This window comes from Tachysurus vachellii, chromosome 14 (assembly GCF_030014155.1).
Source record: "Tachysurus vachellii isolate PV-2020 chromosome 14, HZAU_Pvac_v1, whole genome shotgun sequence".
NCBI classification, from domain to species: domain Eukaryota; kingdom Metazoa; phylum Chordata; class Actinopteri; order Siluriformes; family Bagridae; genus Tachysurus; species Tachysurus vachellii.
Window position 1 is genome coordinate 9,956,596 of NC_083473.1, and position 24,376 is coordinate 9,980,971.

Sequence of the window (24,376 nt, forward strand, 5' to 3'; positions counted from 1 at the left end):
ACACTCATTCACTCACACAATCACACACTAGGGACAATTTTCCAGAGATGCCAATCAACCTACCATGCATGTCTTTGGACCGGGGGAGGAAACCGGAGTACCCGGAGGAAACCCCCGAGGCACGGGGAGAACATGCACGGGGAGAACTCCACACACACAAGGTGGAGGCAGGAATCGAACCCCGACCCTGGAGGTGTGAGGTGAACGTGCTAACCACTAAGCCACCGTGCCATCATCTTTTATTATTTAAACTGCTCGTGTACAAATCTTATAGATTAGTACACAGTGATATGCATTCTGAGACACAGCTTTGGCTTAAAACCATTCTTGCATGCTCCATGAATCCCAGATTGCTTTGTACAAGGACAATCAGTAGTTCTATCTTGATAAAAGATGCTTAATTACACACTAGTGTTTTCCTGATCTGTTTGTGTCTGATTATAAATCATTTGTTTTATGTACTGGAACAGCATCCTGGCAGCTGTATACAGACAAAACGGTAGCACTGTTCACTCGGCAGTGAGGGAATTGAAACATGAGAGTGCAAACCTGAGCATGAAATACACACCTCATATAAAATACAATTAAGCAAATAGCACCTGACAATGGCACTCATGATTTTAAATGCTACTGTTAATTCCAGAGTCTCTGTCATTTCCACAGCTACAAAACCAAAGTGTATGAAGAAACAAACATAAAATTCTTCATCCAAAATATTTTATATAATTAGTGAAAATAGGTCGCCTGAATCTGCATATCATTAGGAAATATTTTAGTTAATAAATCATTTAAAGTCTGAGCAAAGCAGTACAGACAAAGGGAGACAGAATCCAACAATATGAAGCAAGACACCAAATTATGATGCAGCATGCTACTCCACCTTAATTTCTTTCATTTTTCTGTGACCTTTATCATCTGTGGGTGGCCAGTGAGGCATCACTGCTGTTTTTCAAGATTACTGTGGTGTAAGTAAAATAAGCCTGACCCCAAGTGCCACTTTACACCACCTCCAGGTCCACACAGGGTTAATTACTTTGCGCGAGGGCACAAAGGTAGAGATCAGGAGGAGACAGCAGAAACCTGTGTCCCTATCTCCTAGTGAGGCTTTCCGCTATTAGTATGAAGCCTTGGCACCACATCTGTTCACTGCACCAGCAGCTGTTCCCTCCCTATACATGGCAGTGTGATTACTTTTTGCTGTCTGCAGTGACTCATTGTTTCTGCTAGCCAACAAAATGCCAGGAATAGAGGTAATGGTTATACCTCTAACATTTCACACTCAACAAGACTTCAGCAACTGACAACGCTTAGTGCCAGAAAATGTGAGCAGAAAATGTAACAGATCTTTAAAGAACAATAAATAAAAGTAAAAAGCTTTGTAGACGGCTGCAGAGAGAGGAAAAACTGCTCCAGAGGCCCAGACGGAAAGACGCGTAGAGCAAAGGAAATTTAACAGCCTTAATTTTTTTAAGTGCGCTAGATTATTTACATATATAAAAAATTACATATTTTATTGCTCTATTATTACTATTATACTTTTCTTAGACCAGGATGTCAGATCATTACAGGTCATTCATTTGTATTTAGATTCATCTTCTTTGTTGTTACAGACAATCTCTCTCACTGCACTTCTATACAGCTCAGAAAGGCAAACAAGATGGAATTCAGTGCTAAATACTAAGCTCCCAAGCTTTGTTAGATAATTTTGCAGATTTCCAAAAAGAATACCAAAACAAATAAAAGTGAATTAATGAGCTGTGTATAAATGTCGTATCAGTATAAGGAATGTCTAGGCTAAAAAAAAACATTTGTGCCTGTTACATCATACTCAGTTCATGGCTGAAAGTATAAAAGTTGACACTCAGGCTTTTAGAATGTGTAGTTGGTCATAAGCATTTGTTTTTACCTAGGCTACTAGAGGCTTTACTTTAGCCCCTATTATAGATAACATAGAGATATTTTTTCCAAAGTAAATAGTAAACCCATTTCTCGTCTTTGAGATGTCCCATGTGCTTGTTCATGAGCATCTAATATATGTAGGTATCATCTTATACCACTAAAGATTCTGTGTAAAGTTTCCTAACAGAGCTAAAAACGTCTTACCGAAATCCAAGTGTCCTAATTTTATATGCATCAAGAAAATCATTTACAGTGATACCTCGAGATACGAGTGCTTTGACATACGAATTTTTTGAGATACGAGCTGTGATTCGACCATATTTTTGGCTTGAGATACGAGCAAATTTTTGAGATACTGTACGAGCATCCGAGCCGCCGCCGCCAAAACAAAGATCCCCAACAACCATGTGTGCTCTGTTTCCCGCCTCAGCTTCCCGCGTCTCACTCGGTTAAAGCCGCCTTTCCACTGCACACGACAAACGACGGCCGATAAACAGGAAGTCATTCATTTCCTATGGAGAGTTGCAAAGGCGCTGCGTGAGGTGCCGACCATCTGCGTATCCGTTATTTTCGGATCCGTTTTTGATCGTTGGATCCGTTAAAAAAATGTAACTTGTGCGACTACTCCGCATCTGATATGCCGACCGGAAGGTTTTTATTAAAACGACCGGCAGATGATAGTGAGGAAAGAGTGACAAAAAAGGCAAAAAGCAATAAAGAAAATTAAGCAAAATTAATGTAAAGAAAACAGAAATTGTAGCAATTAAGTTCAGTTAAGTTAAGAGAATTTCAGTTCTGTCAGGACCACTCTGTCAAAAGAGAATTTATTAGATGATATGCATACAGTTAGTGTTGGCGGTATGGTTCAGAGCGCGTGGTCAGAGCGCGGAGAGCAGCGACTAGAAAATAGAATAAACCGCCGTATAACAGAACCACTAATCATGCATAGTATTAGATATGCTCGCTTACGCGTTTTTGGAAAGTAATAAATGAATGAATGGATAGATAAATAATTAAACAAGTAGAGAGAGCGGGAGAGAGAGACAAAAATATGTGGAGATTTATGACGTAAACTGGTACAAGGAACACGGGTTCCGGCATGGTGGAGTCGGGGTTGGAGGAGGGAGTTTAGATCGCAGCAGCAGCGAAGCGCTAGAAAGCGGCTCTATGAATTGGAATTTAAATGGTCGGTAATATGGATGTCGTAACCGGATTGGTGCGCATCGTGGACAGCTGATTATCAGCTGATGCACGCTTGACAACGTGGCCTGCCAGAACTAACGCAATGCTTGATTTAAGTTCGTTAATTTTAGTGAAGTTTAGTTAAGTTCCATTTAAGTGTAAAGTAGCATTAAGAGTGTACAGTAGCGAGTAAGTGAACGAAAGCTAAAGTGTACGTACGAGACAAAATTCCGCCTGTTTACTCCTCCCTCAACCTCCGTGCGCATCTTCCTGTAAGTAAAACCAGTTATTTTTTTAACATTCTCTTTTATTACTGTATGTTTTTATACAATATTTGTCATTTATAAATACAGGTACTGTACATTTTTCATATTCAAAACACATAAACAAAACTGCTCGTATCTCAAAGCAATTTTCCCCATTTAAATGAATTGAAATCCCATTAATCCGTTAAGGTCACGGAACGAATTAAACTCGTATCTCGAGGTATCACTGTACTTGTTTATACTGATTGAAAATGTTTGCTAAATTAATTTTCATTCCTCTGATAGAATAGAACACCAGTGTACTCTTTAAATATTAACTGCATTGCTTTATATATTCGCTAATATTACAAACTGTAAAATGTTAGTATTATTTAGTCTGCTAGCAGGATAAAGTGATTTTTAATTAATAAACCTAATTTATAGATTGAGTGAAGTAAAAATGCTGCATATAACATGTTTCATGCACAATATTTTTTTTCCAAGCAAACAAAAGCACAAATGACCAACAGGGTCATTAAAACATGGATGGAGACAGATGGAGTTTATAACATTACAGCATTAAGTTTAATAAAAATGTAACATGGGTCAATAAATAAACAGCGTGAGTATCAGGTTTTCCGGTGAGAGAATCACTACTGTACTAACACTTGAACTACTGTCTTGCCACTACTGTACTAACGCTATGATATAATTACTGGTTGAATGTAGATTAAGATCTAAAATAAAAGCGAGGAGACATAAAAGGCACAGCTTAATGCACGGTGCATGTACATCCATCATAAGTGGTGTGGAGTAAAGAGTCTTGCATGGTTTGTCCCTCAGAGCTGCAATAACACAAAATGTCCCTTCAAGGTTTATGTGGCTGCAGTGAGGTGGTTGAAGGGATGAGATTGGTAGTTGGGTCACAACATCTTATACAAAGTAACCACAGCTCAGGGGGCTGGGAAGTGGTTAAAAAAGGAGAGAGACATAGAGGAAGATAATGTCTGACACCATAGACTACAAGGTTCACCACCGGGTCCATATATTGAGGGCAGCATTTTCCTCCAGTCACAGCAAAAAAAAAAAAAAAAACATGCCAGGAAAAATAAGCCACCAAGCACTTTCTCAAGGCCACACACACGCACACACAGCATCGTGACCTGCATTCTGACTGCCCTAAGCTAAACCAAGTGTATGTGTGTCGAGTCTGTCTGTGTGCAAGAATGTCCATAACTCAGTACCTACTGTATCCGCTGTGCAAATCAGTGCTGCAGTATTTCTGAGATGTGTGTATGTGTTTTGTGTGTGTGTGTGTGTGTGTGTGTGTGTGTGTATGCAAGCATGTCCATAACTCAATACCTACTGTATCCGCTGTGCAAATCAGTGCTGCAGTATTTCAAAGATGTCGAAGGTGTTTTTCAGAGCTCTCAGTAGAGAAGGTCAATGCCAAAAGTACTAACTAATCTGCAGAGACTGCAACGTGGATACCAATGACCTCGACCGCACATACAGAAAGACAGGTATAGTGTCTCTGGGCAGATGACAAAGGCCAAGTGTCGCTGTGGCAATCACAATCCATCCTGTTCCCTTCTCTGAAGAAATTGCTCACTCATTTTTCATCCTCGGATTCATCTCTAAGAGCTAACGATAACGTATTCCGCTCTGTAATAGAACGCCATTTCAATTACTTAGGCATCTTAAATAAAATCCACGTGTCATACAGAGAAATGGAGGGAGAGAAAAGTGAAGAAATCTCTGTGTGTGCATAGAAGTTTGTAAGGATAATACCAGCTACAGCAAAACTGTGAAATTTTAGAGCACATAAATTATTGGGCAAAAAGACATGCACTCATGACAGCCACCATTTGTAATCAAAAGCTTCTAATAATGCACAATCACAGACTACAAAGACAGCTGGTGCCATAGTGAGCACAAAAACACTGCAAAGGCAGGGCGGGTTTAATGCTTTTAGCCCAGCAGGATGATCACGGTTGAGACCAGCCCTTGGCAAGAGTAACCATAACAACGGCCACATTAGGGCCGTGGATAGAAACTTTAATTCACTTTCAGTGCATACAAATTAGTCAGATGAGAGTCATCCTGGTGTGTATGAGTATACCAACTTGTGTGCATCTGCGTGTAAGTCTATTCATCGTTTTAATGCACAAGGAAGGGTTAGTGTGAGTCCTTATTTGTCTGTTGTGCTGTGTGTGTGATGTATTGGTGGGGTTGTGTACTGTATCTCCGTAATGAAAAGATAGATGGAATAGGTAAACAAAAGCTGATTAATATATCACATCATTACAAATCAGAAGATTGTGGGCTCAAATCCCAGCACTTCCACACTGCCACAGTTGGGTCCTTAAACAAGAACACTAACTGTCAACTGCCCAGATGTACTGTACCCTGTCTCAGTTGTCAGTCATTCTGGATACAAGCATCAGTCAAATAAGCAAATGTAAAGATAAATCAAACTGGCCGAGAACTCTAAATCCATTTTCCTCATCTGTATGTGGTTTCATATTGGATTTCTGGGAATATGGCTTGGTTTTTCTCCAGGAATGATCCTTCCCAATGTTGCCAATCAGCAACAACAACAAAAATTGAATGTCACCCTTGTCAATTTGTGTTGTCTGTCAAAAACCCATTCAGGTTGGTAGAAAGCTTTCAGCTCATACATAATTTGTCTGAATAGTTTGTCTATTCTTAAAACGAAAGTCTTGGTGAAAGAAAAAAATCAGAATTGCTCTGCTGTCTGAACAAAGCTAGCGGCTCTGACATTTTCAATTCAGGTTATGTGACTTTTAGGTCAGTTCAAATTTCAACATAATGTGACACCAAATATAACCCAAAACAGGTCAGTAAGGGCTGGGATTATTGATTCTATAGTGAGAACAACGAACACAAAATGAATCCCGATATTTGTCTGGTCTTAAACAATTATCTTTCCAAATCACCCAGTGGTGTGGGATCCAATCTTAAATCTAGTGATCTACTCTACAGTTGTGATCTTTGCTCTGATTTCTGCTCTGATTACTAATGAGGACAGATTTGTCAGCATGATCTCTGTGCCTTATGTTTAATTCTTGGCATATCCTTTAGTGTAGATACAGGCTATTCAATTGACGGCCCGCAAGGTAATTTGTTCCGCCCCTTCAAGTAGCCTAGTATGAAAGACATCTCTATAATAAATTCAGTTCAGTCGGACAACGGACCCTACTGTTATAAAGTGATGCGTGTCTGTTCCATTCAGCACGAGCCGTAGTCGTAGCACAGAGCAGGAGTCACATGACAGGCGAGTGGTGCGAGCAACCTCTCCTGTGAGACACGATGACTGCAGGATGATGACAGATAAGAATTTTTATTAATATAATTTCTTCTGTTCATTTCTTCCATTGTTTTTTTTTTTTTTTCAAAAGAAATCAGGAAATTCGTGGAAACAACATTAACCCTATTCTAACTACCCTAGCTCTACTTACACGTGTGAATTGTCATTCTCACACATGAATGCCATTAAAACAATAATCACACATCCATCACAGCCCAGAACCTGCACCACTGTATGTGTACTGCACTGACAACATATACAGCCGATTTCCCTGCTCTTGTGAAGTTTAAAAAATGTCATTTTTCTCATAAGAAGCAGCCTAAATGTTTGCCAATTATTGAGATGGCTGTTGTAGTTTAAATAGGCATAATAAAATAATTTATTTTGACAAAAAATTCCATGAAACAATGATCCTTTCAATATTGTTAACTTTTTTGTTATGTGAACTTAAGTTTCAGTTAAATTATTTAAATTCTAATTTATAAGGCTCACTGATTTAAACATTTTAATGTAGAAAAAGCCCACTTGGACGTCTTACAATGAACTGATGTTGTTGTATTGCAGTTTCAAAATACAACACAGCATGTTTAAATGTATGGGGGAAAAAAGCTTTCTTAGGTGTCTTATGGTGCAAAAATACAACAAATGGGCTCCTATATTGTTGTTGTGTCATCACTCATATTGCAAGCCAGATCTCTCAGACCTCTCATTTGGGAAGCTTTTCATGAACTGGCCCTGTGACAAACCAATTGAATAGCCCTGGTGTAGAGAGAAGTTTGCTTTGTACCCAAGACCTGCTTGGGTATCCATAAAGATTGTGCTTCTCCTTGAAGAGGACATGGTCCCTTTTAAGTCACTCCTTTCACAGGTTTATCCTCATGTCTTCTCAGGGAGCTATATTCCACCACCAATGTTACCTTTGTTTCCAGCTCAACTAAATCGCAAAAACCACAAAAAAACTGAAATTAGCACCAAAAATTTGGCTTTTTGGAAAGTGATGCGTTTTGTTTTTTTTCTTTTAAACCAAGTTCACTATGTTGTACCTGCAATGAATTTGCAATACATATTTTTTAGCATCTTTTTAATTATTGTCTAATAGACATTTTTTACTCAGAAATCTCCCTTCCCCTCTCTGAATCTACCGTTAAACAGAAATGGTTCTGTACCTCATAGATACGATGGCTGTGCTTACATTTCCCTGCTGTTTGGCACAGTATTTGAGAGTGTTTACTGGTAACTTGCCCAACAAAAATCCTTCACCCACTGACTTGCTTTTTCCTACAACACCATTGCTTAATTTGGCATAAAATTAACTGACATTCTCAACACAGCTTATCAATTGCTAGTTGCATCACTCTGACTTCCTAAATCCTTGGCAATGCAAAATAATCAAATTAATTAATAAATAAATAACAGAGCTCAGTGATATGACTTTATAATTGCTATTTAATGCTTTAATGATCTCAGTCTGTCAGATATTAGCGTGTGACAGTAGAATAATCCAAGATAATTGCCCCATATTATATTCATGAATCTAATTTTATTTCAAGTGGAAATTAAATAAGCACCTGTCAAACGCATCCGTGTTAGATAATGACACGCAGTGGTGTACATGCATCCATAATCTCTGTGTCTTATTGAATATACTTATAACTGACACTTTTAATGATTGAACATGAATTTGTAGTGTTTATAAATTCATGATGCTAACGCCAAGCCATTATATATGGAGATTATGAAACTTGACCAAACTTTACACTAAAGCAACTTTCAGAAAATCATTGGGATGTTTTTAAATAAACACTTTAGAATAACAATACATGAATAATCATGCACTAAAAGCTGTATTAATACTTACTGAGATAAGAATTAATGATGAGTTAAGGCATTTACTAATCACAAACTAGCGAAGAGCAGAATTTAACTCTGACATAAGACCACCTTAAGTGCATGTTAGTATATGTTTCGTTTTCATAGAGGCAAACTAAATGTTAACTGATGCACTGTAAAACATTTCATGATGGTTAAACTAAAGAGTTAAGTTAAGTTCAACTGCTGCCATAAATCCAAGACTGAGCCACCCAGAGTATGTACTAGTACTACGGTTGGATTGGAAGAGAAATGAATGAAAATAACTCAAAACAGTTTGAGATGAAACACTTGGTGTTTATTATTAGTGCCTCTTTATGTTCGATAAGGTGGATCAGTGTAAATTATGAAAGTAATCCAGACCCGTCCAGTGACATTTGAGTACACAACAGGATATGCAAATTATAAACAACTTGAAAATCGGCATGTTTCGTTTATATTAAACTTCTTGTTTGATTGAGCATGTTTGAGTTTACGACTATATGTTAACACGTTAACTCATGAATTCAGTCTCATGCTGTAAGTCACGGTTAGCTGTTCATTTGTAATTGATTAGTTCATGTTTCATATTTAATTATTAGGCGTTAGTGTGTGATTGTTCATGTAGTGTTATTGTAAAATGTTACCAAAATAATCATGCTCCCTGGTTAAAAGCTTCACTACTGACAGTAACTACAACCAGTCAGGTTATGGAAATCCCTTCTGCCTGCAATTCGCATCCATTCAAACTCACCTGTCACATCACTCATTCCCATCACCCCCCTCTCCACCCCTTCTATCTGACATGTTAGGGATTAAGCATGTATCGGTCGGTGCTGATAGTCTGACCAGGGTATTACTGGGTATAAATGTCTCGCTCCCTTCTCGCACATCTCTGACGACATGCCGCAAAATGGATCCTTGCCTCAGCCTAATACGCTGGACAAATTTCAATTAAAATGCCTGTCAATGTGGCTCGCAGGGGAGGCGGTAACTCACAAATAAATAAACAAGTCCATGAATAATTAAATGAGCAAATGGATGGCAGCACAGGGAGCTACAAGCCAGATTTTGGAACGATGTGATGGCCTTGGGCCAATCACCATGAGCCAAAGAGAACATTTTAGACTATTTATATTAGCGTTCAGTATGGTGCATGCAGGTGGTGAAATGGCATATGGGACTGCACCATTTACTGAGCTGCATGAATTGAAAACAGTCTGGTACATGGTCTTAGGATTCTTAAAAAAAAGTGCCAAAGGTGTTAATATCCTCAAAGGAACATTCAGGCTTAGGGATATCTAGGAACTACAAATGTATATCTATACCACCCCTACAGGTAAGGATTTCATGCTGCCTGATCAGCCTCCAGCATAATAAGTAAGTGTAACAGTGGAAGAAACCAGCTGTGTTTTGATTTTCAGTTGGTGAGACCATTTTATAAAGCCTAAACATATCACTCTGTACCTCTTTAAATGTCATGCTGATGTACTGCAACTTCCCAGGCACATGCTGATCATCAAACCTCAGCAGCATGTGGGAGGCAACAAAATGGTTTTTGGTAACAAATGTTTTTAATACACAATCTTGAAGATGCGACTAGGTCAAAAAGTCTACTTCTCTACTAAGTATACATAAACTTTGAATAAAACTTAACATATACTTAGAGAAGCTTCCCAACACAAACTTGTTCCACTTCACTAAAGTTTCTGCAGTTATACTGGTATTCTTTGCAAAGACACACAGAATCTTTTCTACTGCTTACGATGAACTCGTGTTAACACATCTAGATTTATGAATGTAATTGCACTTTGAAAGCTTTCCTGTAAATGATCTTTATGCTGTACCTTCTAATAATACATCATGGCCTTCGTTTGTGAAAGTCATTTTTAAAAATATACTGTCTGGAAAAAATATACAATCTAAATTAAGAATGAACATCTTTAGAAGACATTTTAATTAATAAAAGATGTTAATTTTAAACGTATGTATTGAGACTTTTGGGATTCTGTATAAATGAAATACTTCACAGCTTTGTACTAAGTGTTTACTCTCTTGCACTATTCACGTTCATCAGAATGTGGGATATATTTAAAAATATTACAGCTTGTAATATTTACCTTTTGTCAAATTAATTGACAGTAATTTACTGTAAAATCTATAGGATCTTTTTTCATAGTTGTGTTGCTCTGACTAATTTGCATTATTTGTGTGCAACAGTAACACTTAAACGTCCCACATGGGAACATTAAAACGTTATGCTGTCTTAATTAGCAATAGTTAAAGACTGATCTGTGATCATCTGTGATTTACAATAGAATCATATGTGTTTATAATGGTACAGGCTTTGCTGTTTAACATTATTTAACAGGATATAACTAGCAGGATGTTTTTCATTTTTTCACAGCCTGGAATTTCCAAGTGGTGATTTTTAAATGGTTTTCCTGTAGTTGCTGTTTGGTTGTGTGCATTTGGTTGTCTATCAGGCTGATGCTCATGTGTGATACTGTATCCACTCAGGTCTCTTAGTCTTATCTGATTAAAGCAAATGATGTGATGGAGAGAAAGGGATAACAAAGAGGTAATACAGATAAAGAGAGAACAAGAATGACTAAGAAAATTAGGGAATAGAGCGGAGCATAAGTTTTTATGGATAGTAACATTTTTATAGACAGACTACAAGAGGTCGAGAGAGAAAAAAAAATGTAAATATAACAGAATGATCAACAGGAAAATCCAGAAACGGGAAAACTCCAAGAGAAGAAGATCTGAAATGACAATTTTCAACATCATTGGCAAGCACCAACATTTCATCAGAGAAAGATTTGACTCTATAGCATATGTAGTTGTTTGTTTTTTTTTAAGGAAATCTCAGCTTTCGTCTTTACAGTATCGAATCATTATAAAGCACCTCTGTGTTGTCTGCTTTAAGACATCTGTATTTGCTTAAATTGCTATGTCTCATCTTATGTAAAATCAGGTCATATTTACCAGCCAACAATTATTAGCTGTTGCCTTATGTAAGCCTGTTGATGTTAGCTATTTAGAAGCTGGTGCTATTTCGTGCAAATATAGCTGATGCAGTACATAATGAAATGAAACAACTTTCTTCCAGGACCCTGGTACTACATAAAACACTTAAAGGTGCCCTTCCACACAAAACCGTTTTTACTTGTATTTTTTGATATGTGTTTGGTCCATATGTGTTTGTGTTGTGTCGTGAATTTGAAAACGAACTGCTACCTCCCCGGTCAGTTCTAGCCACTTAAAAGAAATAAGGGGAGAAATCAGGTCAGTTGGAAAAGCTGCTCAGTGTGACGTAGTAATGATTGAGCTCATTACTATTCATGAGCTCTCCCACTTGAGACCACGCCCCAGAATTCGTGTAGCTCAGTGAGTTTCCTATACAGCAAGGATGGCTGAACGTCAACGGGCTTGTGAAGAAGCCGTTCTGCCGCAATTCAAGGTGATTGTAAACAAAGTTCCTCTAGCCTAGGCTACTTATTGCGCTGGGTGAATGAATAGTCATGCTCTCATATCCTAGCGGTTAGCCAATCGGAGCCAAGCAGCATAGCTCATTTGAATATTCATGAGAACTGGAGCAAATCGAGCTGAGTCTTCCTGCAGGCTTTCTATACCACACTAGAATGGGATTGAAACAAGGTAACCAAGGCATTTTTTCCACAAAAAAGTTACAGAGTCCATGGTAAACTTCAGACATTACCACAAAAGTAATGAAATACGTGTGGCAGGGCACCTTTAACCTAGCCACATAGTGTGCAGCCCAGGGCAAACAGTGCAAGACAATACAATAGCCTACATGACAAATACAGAACAGCACCAATTGTGCAAGTTCTCCCACTTAAAAAGATGAGAGAGGCCTGTAATTTTCATCATAGGTACACTTAAACTACGATGGACAAAATGAGAAAAAAAAAATCCTAAAAAAATCAGTGACAAATATAACTAATCTGAAAGTAGTGTTAGCTAATTAGAAGCTAGTTTAATCAACAAGATTAGCATTAGCAGCAATTACATCTGTTGGTATGAATATGACTTAAAGATTACACATCAAGTTAGGTTGTTAGATTGTTTTTAGAAGTATTAGTTAAATCTCCTCAGAAATCCTGACAACTATCCTATGTATAAGTACAGACAATTCTAAATGTATAAACATTAAATACTTCAAAATCCTCTCTGAACCATATTACTCAGCTAAACTGCATTAGCAGGGAAGTATATGAATGATAGGTTTGTAAATGCAAACCAAAACAAATCTTTTATGAGATCCTGTATCTGACTAAAAATGTGAAAAAACTAACAAATAGCTTCTTTTCAGCGTAATTTCAATGTGTATGCTAGCTTCTTTTCCTTTCAGCAGATAAAGAGCACAGTTTATCTTCTTTAAAATCTTCATCTGATGATTAGAAATGGAATTGTTTGTAGTTTGGTGATCAGTTATAACTAGTAATAACTGCAAATTAACTGCAGCTAACACTAGCTATACTGAAATAAAAAGGACGCTGAATTCAGCTTTTACTAATTATAATACGCAAAGCGATTTCCATGTGATTGAACTGAGTAGCATTAGCACAATTAGTTTCTGTACATCCAACATGATTTGAGTATGTAATATAACAAGGTCATACCTGAGCTGGAACTCAGTCCCACTTAAATGTATAATCCCATCAGTTTCAACCTCCGCACACAATTTCCCAATCAATTGCTAAATCTATATCATTCAATCTTATAAGTAAAAAAACTGTTTAAATTAAGTTTAGTACAAGCAACAAACTCACAGTAACATGACATTTTTAAATGAACTATATGTTTATGTAATATGTAATATGTGGTCAGTCAGCGTAATCTGACTGACCACATATTCCTTTTTTTAGTGTAGATATCATGCTAGGCAAATTAAATAACAGCTCATATAAACCAGTTTCTATGTTTACACACTCCCACACCAGAAATAAAAACACTTCCTATTGAGAACTGGTTCAATGCTTTCCTTTTATCTTCTATATTTTGCCATTAGTAAATCTTAAGTTAAATGAGCTGGATGATACACTTGTAGTGTGATCTATACATTGGCAGCAGCAGTTGCTCAGAACATCACTAACATGAACACACACAGCTCTGATTAACTGTAAGCCCATGAACACTGGATTCCAGGATGAACTGCACCGTCTGCTGTCTTTCATGTGCTGGAGAGTGCTGGGTCTTTAGCTTCATTAAAGAGCCCTAATGAGGACTTTCTCTTCATTAAAGAGAAGTGTGGCCTGCCAAACAGAGTACCGATCACACTCACCTTGGGATCTCCATTGGTGTCAATCATGAAGTGTGAAGCAAATACACACAGGCAAACACTCATGGCTGTGTGCCCAACGTCTCCATTATTAATCCCTGGCGGATGTTTCACAACCAGAGTCATCACGCGCTTTATTAAAACTCACACACACACACACACACCACTCATCACCCATTAGCATCTATTTAACAGGCTATTGGACAGGACCAGGCCAGGGGCTACTGTTTACCCACGCGTAATGATTCGGCTCAAGGAGGATAGAAAGAGAGAAAACATTCCAAATATGATGAAAGAAAGACGGCATGAAAATAGTCAAATGGAGCATACAGTAGATTGGAGGTCATAGTAAAGAGAGGAGGGAGAAATGAGAGGAAAAAATGGAAAGAAAGGATCAAGGAGAAAATTAAAGGTTAATGGGGTCAGCCAAGGCAATGACGAGAAAAGGTGGAGGAGTAAATGAGAAGGAGGAGGCAGGAATCGACAGAGTTAATGAGATGGACGTGTGAAACCGCTCACCCTTCCTCCTGAAAAGGCGGCTGCTGACGATCTCGGTCATGGAGGCCACCTTATGTTTCTGCAACTTGTCTGGAGGAATACAGGTGTAGAAATCATACAGCAGCTTACTGTAGAGGAAAACAGAGGGAGAAATGGAGGGGGTTAATGAATACCACTCGGAGTGGAGTGTAACCTTTGTGTTTGATTCAGAAAATTGCAGTGGATAGCACATTGATCTGTACCACCAGCCTTTAAAAGCTTTAACAAACTAATAGTAATACATAACACAAGGTAAAGCTGAAGATTCTTCTCAAACATCCAAAATCGGGGCTAAACAAGAAAACAAACACTAGGAGACATTTTAGCTGTGTTCTCCAGGCGTATATCGATGTGCCGAGCATCGATCATCAGTCAGAGAGCAAGTCCTGCACGCTGTCTCCCTAGGCGTAAAGGAACACTCGTGATTGCACATTATTGATTGTGTGACTAAGAATATAATTGGTCTGTGTTTGTGTGTGGTGACAACAGAGAAACTAAACACATACAAACACAAAAAAAACCTCCCTTTGCTGCTAACTCTCATTAATAATACCTGCAGAAATATGTTCATCAAACTGATAGCATTATCACTTAATAAAAATAAATAAAGTGTTCTGGAAAGCTTTTTGAAGTTCCTCAGCCAGATTATGACTTTGTGTGCTGCCAAAACAAGCTAAGTAGGCTAACCAAATGTCAGCGCATTAGCACACAGCCTCATCGTCCCATGTGAAGCAACGCTGGGCCAACGCACTTTTAATTAGGCGACAATGGCACTGATTAAAAATAATCACTTTGAGTGAGCTCAAGTGTGTGTGTGTTGGATGGTAAAGTGAAAATTTCTGCAAAGTAAAGTTTGCACATAGATGTGCAAGTGTTTGAGAGGAAACAGGTTGGGGATTAATCGTTTATATGCATGTGTTGTCTAGTGTCAAAGGCCAAACAGCTTTTTTTATTCTCTTCTCTTGATAATTGCTACCACACACACACACATTTGTGCTAATGCAGGACCTAGGACACATGGTTCCAGTCCTCGTCTTAGGCAATTAGAATTAGGGCTTGTGACATGTGCAGATACTTATCATAGTGGTGGACAAATTTTTATATAAGGTCCTTATATTTACACTGCAAAATTAAAAATAAAGTGTAAAGTGGACATAATAGATCTCTAATGAAATAGTATAATCTATACTTTTTTCAGTTTCACCAAAGCCACGATTTAATTAAAATACAAAACTAAAAGTATGGCTCAGGGGAACCCACATGGATACAGGGAGATCACATACTATCCATAAAGACTGTATCAGCTTAAAAAAATGGTGATAGCTTACTTATATCCACTCTAAATATTAAATGTTATTAAGATTTTGGTCATTAAGTTCACGTGTTTTGATGTCATGTGCTTGTCAAAGTTGATGCAACTTTATTGGTTATCGATGATTGTCGATTATTTTTCTTATTTGGCCTATTATTTAAAAAAATAATTAATGCATGTATTACTTTGCCAATCTTACTAATAGAGTATTAAACAATGACATTCCTGTTTTGTTCATGTTTTGTTTATAATTTTCTAAGTATTGACAAAAGTTCCTGTATAGAAAAGCAATTACCCTGGGAAACGGTGTATGCTGTAACTGGAAAGTTGTGAGGTTAAACAGCAGAACTGTCAGGCTACCACCATTAGCCCTAGTCAGATAACAAATAGCCCTGATTTTAACCTTTATTTCTTTTCACATTGAAGAATCTGGTTAGAATTTCCTCCGTGACATTAATAAAACATCTAAAGTATAAAACACTACCTCATCCTTCCTCCTTTCTGTTAACAAATTCATGGTGGACATTTTGGTTCAAATGCTTTAGATTTGCTGCAGACATCAGAGCTTATAGCAACTGGCGCACAAAGCCTAGGGTTGGGGGTTTGATTTCTACTGTACCTCCGCCATTTGTGCTTGGAGTTTAAATACATGTTTCTCCATGTTTCAGGGGCTTCCACTGGGTAATCTGGTTTCCAAAGGCATGTGCTATAGGCTGATTGTCTTGTCTTAACTGTCTGTAGTGTGAGAGATTACGGCTTGTGATGGGATGGCACCCTGTCCATAGTGTCCCCTAGCTTTTACCCCGAGCACCCTGATATAATCTTCAGGTTCCCGGGGACTCTGTATAAGATCAGCAGGACAGAAAATAGATGGACGGATGAATTAGACCCTGTCAGACTGGAATATGCCCTTGAAGACACACTGTCTCTGAAATCATGGACATATTTCAGGCATAATAACATAAACCTTGACTTCAATATGGGCAGACATGAGAATGTGTTAACAATGGTCTTTGATCGTCTGTTTCCAATATGCCTTTCCTAGTCAAAGCTTTTTTTTTTCTCGGCTCTTTCTTCATGTCTAACATTAAAATGAATTTCTCTTTTGATTTTAGCATATAGATCATGTTCCTCTTCCAGCTTATAAAAACATCCTTAAGAGTTTTGTGCTCATGTCATTGTTCTCCTGCTGTAACTCCACATGCATTCTATAATTTTGCATTTATTTACATAAGAATGTCTCAGCATCATACCTTACAATTTTGTCCTCTTCTTTAATAAACTTATATAAAATGGCGGGAAAAAACCTCACACAGAGTTTCGCATTATTTAAAACAGACTTGAACAATGTCACAAAGAAGCAATTTTCTCTCCGCAATGCAGACTGCTACCTCTCATCTTCAGGCAAATTAGCATTCATGGAGCATTCGGCAAAGAAAGCTTCCCAGATAGCGGCTGAGATAAAACATATTCCTGTTTGGCCAGTAAAGGACCTGAGAGAAGCTGTAATTTTATCAAAAAATAAACACATTCATTACGTTGGAACGGTATCCGTTGTCTGGTAAGCATTTGAGAGGACTTTAATTGAGCAATATGTGAGGTACTGCTGTGTTTGCTGAATTCCCTGAGAGTCAACCTTTTTTTCTTTAACCATTATTGAGTGGCAACCTCACCTGAGCAGCTTTGCATCAAAAACAGTCTCAATATCTTGCAGCACAGCAGGCAAGTACTTCAGAGCTGCCACCTACACACAAACACACAAAAATACACACACTTTATTTAGAGCTGTGTTAATTTATATGTGACTGCTGATCACAGTAGCTTAAGGTGTCAAACCTGGCTGGTTTAAGCACAGCAAAATCACCTGTTATGAACGGCTCACTTTTTTGTCAGGTTGCCAGGTGTGTTAAAGCTAAAGTGTCTGTCCAGATCCAAGTGTGATGAGCATGAGTACTGAATTTATTAAAAAGAAAAACATTTTACAAGGAACATTTTCAAGCATACACGCATTTTACTATCTTTAAAAGGACCTTCAGGTGTGGAAACAGAATGCATGTTGTATCTAGCACTTTCCTATGTATTGGGCTACTTTCAGGAGTGCACAGTGGCTTCGTGACTCGCACATTCGCCCCAAACCTCAGGTGTTGGAGGTTTGAGTTCCACCTCTGTTCTGTTGGCTTTAAAGCGTTAGAATGTTTCTTATGGATACTCTGGTTTTCTCCTAAAGACATGTCGCATGCTGACTAGCATCTCTAAGGTATCTGTAGTGAGGTTGAGTTTGCCCTGCAATAGGTTCGATCACTGCTCACTGTGTCCCACGCCTTGCAACCCAGAGTTTCCTAGAATAGGCTCCAGTGTATTGTGTTGTATGGTTGGATGGATGAATGGATCGGTCGATGGATGGATGAATGGATGGGTGGATGATTAATAATTAATAATTATTTTATCTACTCTATGCCTACACCTAAATCTAACCCTAATTCTAAACCAGACATAAACCTCAGCAACCAAAATCAAGACTAAAAGCTATTTTAAACTAAAAGCTACAGTTCCTCGTATGTCTGGCCACATACACACACACACACACACACACACACACACACACACACACACACACACACCTGCTGAAGTAGGGTGGTGTTGTAGTCACTCTTCATCAGTCTGTTGATGGATTCAAATAGGCCTTTTAGAGAGTCTTCAAACTCTTCTTGCTCCTTCCCCTCATAGAGCCTAGAGGAAGAGAATATGACAATTAATTAGTATTAAATAAAATAAATTCTGTACAAAAAAAAGTTCTTTATACCTGTGCATCACCAACATATGAAATATAAACCAGATTTCCAAATTCCCTACACTGCTCACATTCTATAAACGGTGGATTCTTCTGGAGGAGATGATGGTGTCTAACATAACTGGCTCATGTGCTACATTCAAACGAATGGACAAATTACTATAGGTACTTCAAACGATTTATAACAAAAGGGAAGACGACTTTGGAAGTTTAAACTTTCAGCCAGGTTTCAACTAACTTTTGAAATCTCGATGTTTCTCAGTGATGGAATTTATACAGAGTATTTCTTAGTTGAAAATCAAGTCTTGCGGGAAATGTGTATATTAACAACAGATCTGTTTTAATTCTATATCATTCTGCTTTTACACTTTTCGACAAAAGGCCCTGTAGCTATCCAAATAATTAGCTTGTGAATGCTCGCTGTCTAGTATTTCCAGTTGCTTAGCAACCCTGTCATCATGAATTTAAGTGCTTGCAGAGTGAGAACATGTTGTTTCAGGAGTTTGCGTTTAAAAGCACTAATGGTTGAAGACCAGAAGTATTTTAGTACTGGAGAAGAATTGAATCATTCAGCAATGGTCAGCGCTTAAACAGTAAAAAGGTGCCAAACGTTTTGAAACCGGTTCCACAACCTGCACTGGAAAAGGTCTAGCAGATAGCACAAGTGTCAAAACCCTTACTTGTGTTGGTTTAATGGATGTAAGGCAGAGAAATCTCGTCACAGTGCTGCACTGAGAGCTCCAGCCTGACTGACACTTCAATCAAAGCTGTCTGATTTAAGAGACTGCACCAAAACCGTCTCACTCCATTTTCTCTCTCTTTATACCATTCTGTCCCTATTCAACCACTTCTCTCTAATTGTATCTCGCCATTTTACCTCTCAGTCTGTTCCCTATTTCCGATGTCATTTGTCTCTTTTCACACCCTTTCTTCCCTTTGATTTATTTTTTGTTACGCTCAACCTCAAAGTTCTCTTCACTCCTGATCCTGAGCCTCACACTGAGCTTTGTCTCCTCTCTATTCTTACACTCCTGACTCAGCTCATAGATGAGGTTTGCAATTATATGGTGTAAAACCAGAGAAGGTTCCATGACTAGGCTTCACACACACACACACGGTATTGCTCATGCTTTCTGCCAATGACGTGGGACTACTGACTTGCTATAATCACACCATCCTCAGTATTTATAATTACTCTCAAGGAACAGCAGTGTTTACGGTGCCACTGACCCTCCACACATGCTACTGGGACATAACACAGGCTGTGTAGTGTTGGTGTCTGAGTCACGACTCTAATAACATGAAAACAATACACACTGTGTGTGAAAAAAAATCAAGAATAAACTCAGGGTGATGAACAAAGTATGTACAACAGAAAAAAAGACATTTACACCTGTAGTGCTTGAGGAACTTTTTTTTTTTTTTTTACAGGAAGGACAACAGGTTTATTAGATGTTAAATATCATGGTCACAAGGTAAGTAATACCTCATTTATCAACTTAGTTTTTAAAGTCTCCATATTTTTTTATTATTATGCAAAGATTAACTCTTGTGAAGAAGGAAGAGAAAGAAAAAGAACCTCAAAATTGATGTCCTTAAACACATGAATACACGCAGGGGTAAAAACTAGTCACCAAACTACTATGACTGATCATCTAACATTTTAACACTATAAGGTTATTTAAACTAAGCTTATTAATAAATATTAGTGTAAATAACGAACACTACAACTACTCCAGAAGCATTCCCTGTACCTAAACCAGACCAAAATCTGAGTAACCAAAAGCTTGTTTTGGGCTGCAGTTTTTATATTAAAAACAAAATGTTTACTCAAGGAGTTCAGCCAAATGTCCCCAAATTCAAACCTGTCAGATATTCCTAACCTTGTGGTCACTATCAGAACACACACACACACACACACACACACACACACACACACACCCCAACACAAACCCTTTCACAGTATTGTGTTGAATTTTAGCTCTGTGAATAAGGTTTGTTTCTCTACTGATCGTTTTTGGTTAAAATAATATGCAACTGTTGAATTAATTATCATAAATTATTATTATTAGTAGTAAAAGTAAGAGTGGTAGACTACTATGCGATGCCTCTGAGGCTATCATGGGTCTTGATAAAAATAAATAAAAGAATAACCTCCATAATGACTGTTTAACTGAACGTTGTATGAGCACTGATTATAGTATAGTATCCATATATAGTATGAGTTAAAATGGTAAAAGAAAGCAATCACCTATGTTCCTCACAGTAGACACTGACAGCTTATATCTCTGAGATATCTCTTTTTGTAGCCTTCCCTTAAACCATAATGTTTCAACAATCTTTGTTGAGTTGTTTTGAGGCCTCTATGTTGCCAAAGAGAACAACAACTTGCAATTGGCCACCTTAAACACCTTTTCTCATGATTGGATGCACCTGTCTATGAAGTTCAAGGCTTAATGAGCCACCAAACCAATTGTGTGCTCCAATTAATCAGTGCTAAGTAGTTACAGGTATTCAAATCAACAAAATGGCAAGGGTGCCCAAATTTATGCACCTGTCTAATTTCGTTTTGATGCATATTGCCCATTTTCTGTTAATCCAATAAACCTCATTTCACTACTGAAGTATTACTGTGTCCTTCAGTTATTTGATAGATCAAAATGAAATTGCTGATACAAACACCCAAATATTTATAAATGAAAATCATGGAAATTGTCAGGGGTTCCTAAACTTTTGCATACGACTGTACTGAATACCAGATCGGAATATATGTAAATCCCTGGACATGCACACACACATACACTCTCTTTCTATAAAATTCACATCACACACTTTCACACATCAAACGATGAGAGATGGAATAAAGCTTGTGCTATGGTGTTAGCACAAACACTATCATACGCAACAGGACAAACAACTGTAAGGCTTGTGGATAGTGAGATAGAGAGCATTCTCTCATACACACCCACTGCAACAGAGTGTTAATCCCGGTGGCCTATATAAAATGAAAAAGCATTAGAAGATCTTTACAGACTGCAGAGCCGTCAGTCACAAACCCTACACTGTCCTTGTACAGGCAGCAGAAGCACACGAGCTTTAACAGAGACAGATAGCACAGTACACTCTGAGTGCAGGAGAGAGAAATGTGGACAAACAGCAAAGGAATTACTTAAAAAAAAGAATCTATGTAAGAATATTAAATCTGTGTTTACTCATTTTTATGATGTCTTGCTGTGCTACTGGAGTAAAAAATATGAGCTCCTGACCAAAATGATACACAAGAACATTAATTCATGTCATACTTACAAGTGGGATATTCGTAAATAATTAATTATAAGCAATTTTCTAATTTTTTCCCTGCTGTATACCTTAATCTATAAAGGAAAGAAATGAAAAAGAAGTCACTGTCTAACAGTCCTAAGCCTGAAATATGTGTTTCTGGGACACACTAAGCCCAGAGGATACAGAATTTGTGATGAAATTAATGTTACACTGGTATTGTGTGTATATTACACACAATACCAGTGTAACATTAATTTCATCACAATAAGTTTAAAGCAAGGTTTAGATATTTAATTTCTGATCAAAATGCTTAATTAAATTTAGTGTAATTTAATATAACTTACTTGCATGTTAATATTTCACACTTCGTTCTGTAATATTTTCAGATTCTGTACTTTTACTACATATAACTACATCATGCTAATGCATGTAACATGTAAACACTGGATGTTACATTCTATTACCTATTCTTATTTCTTATTATTGCTTTTCGTTTATTTTTTAAAGAAGTGGTCGTGTTTTTATTTCACTGAAATATGTAGGCTGTATCTGTGCATTTGAAATAAAAATCTTAAGAAAAAAGAAAACCCCTTGTGGTTTTGGTCACATATTACCTCAGGTTTAAATCCAAACCCAGATATTTGGACCACATAGACATACAATGCTTAATACTTCTTTTTGGCTAAAAGCTTTACTTTTTACAGATAAAATCATCTTACTGAAACTTCAGTACTGTCAGTATGAAAGTGATGATGCTGTTGTATATCTACAGGCTGTACTTTTAAGTCCGATTATAACACTGGACATACTGACATGCTGTAAATCCAGACACACTAATGGATCCAAGAAGTTCAAGGGTTCAATAAAAAAGATTTCTATTCTCACACACAAAAAAGATGAAATACAAGTAACATCAGCAATAATGCAAGGGCACATAAATGTCATAGCAAATTAGTGTGTCAAACAACAAAAACACACAAAAAAGTGGGAGGGTTTTTAAATGAGCAAACTTAGAAGATGAATGATTAAATGACGATTCTTCTCATAGTCACAGGGGATCCGAACCCAGAACCACTGGATTTAAAGTGAAATTATTGCCTGGCTGAGATGCCAGTTTATCATAATGCACCATGCTAAACACATGTATTTACAGCAGAACAATTCAACATCCACCTGATGGAACCTACAGACAAGAGCAATAATGTCTTGATATAATTTTTAGGTTGTTAATTATAGATTTTTTAAAATGATTTTTCGCTGAACAATTTCTAGTTCCTTTGATTGGATGTATGTTTTTAGAGAGGAAATGAGAGGAAAATGTTGAGATTTTAAAAAAAAAAAATCAGGTTATTAAAGTTTTTAGCATTAGCAGTGCAAACAAACATTTAGATCGCACAATTCCAGCTTTTCGAGAAGAAAAGAAACAAAAAAATAATAACAAGCAACACAGAGATAGTCAGAATTATTGGCACAGAAAAAGAGAAATGGAAGGTTAAACCACTGTGCTGTTCTTGGATGAATTCCCAGTAATCTCTCTATATCACATCTCGCTCTCTAATTAATAGTCTTTCTAGTTCTCATATGCTGTTGTGCGCACCGAACCACACAATGAATCCATCTTTTCTCTTCTGGCTTTTGTCACTTTAGTCTATTGCAAATGCTAATTCAGATTCTGGCTTGTTCATTATCACTCATATAGCCTCGCATAAAATCATAAACGCGTGCGCACACACACACACACACACACACACACACACACACACACACACACACACACACACACCACGACTCGTATAATTAGAGTGCATTTAGCTGTTGTCGAGCCATCAATAGTTATCAGGCACATTAATGCCGCAGTCAGCTTCTTTAAAGTGGAATTATGGAAAACTATTCAAACACACATGTACACACACAAGCATTCAAAAGAGAAACACTTACTGTTTTTGTGTTGAGAGAGAGAGTGTGTGTGTGTGTGTGTGTGTAACAACATTGACAGCACATACCACAGCACTACTAAAAGTCCACCTGTTACTTCCCAGAATGCTGCACAAGAGTGAACTGCTTGATAACACACACACACACACACACACACTCACTGAGAGTACAGCATACGGGAGCGCACGATGAATTTGAAGATGTACTCAAGAGCTTTCAGTGTGCGAAGAATGGGTTCGCACGCTTCTCCACGACTAGACACGTCCAAATACGTCTTCAACACTGACATCAATTTCCTGAAGAGACAAAAACAAACACAACACACTAGTCTTTAATACAGACATCAGTTTCATTCAGCCAATAAGTTTAATTTTTCCATTTCTTTTCAGATTTGTGCATATCGTTAATGACACTGTGGTCAGATACTGGAGAATAAGTTTATACCACAGCGCCGCTGAATTCTCTTTTCCAACTGGTGGTAATTATATTCAAGTTCTATGTTATGTTCTACGTGAAGTCTTGATCAAACAACCTGCAAGCAAGACTGCACTTCAAGTTATTTAATGTTTTTCATGGCATTTGGAATTTGGGACAAACTCAGCTCAAATGAAACTCACCACCTCTAATGCTTCTGTGACATTTGAATTGTGGGGTAATAGTATTTACTTTCCTAGCTGTATTTTCTGTTTAATTTTATGCCTGAGAT

General features: G+C 37.6%; 1 protein-coding gene across 2 annotated transcripts in view; it reads right to left on the reverse strand.

Annotated features, from left to right (window-relative positions):
- LOC132856588 (dedicator of cytokinesis protein 2) overlaps window positions 1-24,376 on the reverse strand; it is a 109,891-nt gene that overhangs the window by 66,480 nt on the left and 19,035 nt on the right. For both annotated transcript variants that reach the window (XM_060886199.1, XM_060886198.1), the window contains exons 21-24: window positions 23,832-23,966; window positions 18,284-18,392; window positions 17,336-17,406; window positions 14,333-14,439 (exon numbers count right to left, since the gene is read on the reverse strand). In XM_060886199.1, the coding sequence (XP_060742182.1) occupies window positions 14,333-14,439; window positions 17,336-17,406; window positions 18,284-18,392; window positions 23,832-23,966 (422 nt within the window). The remainder of the gene's footprint in view (window positions 1-14,332; window positions 14,440-17,335; window positions 17,407-18,283; window positions 18,393-23,831; window positions 23,967-24,376) is intronic.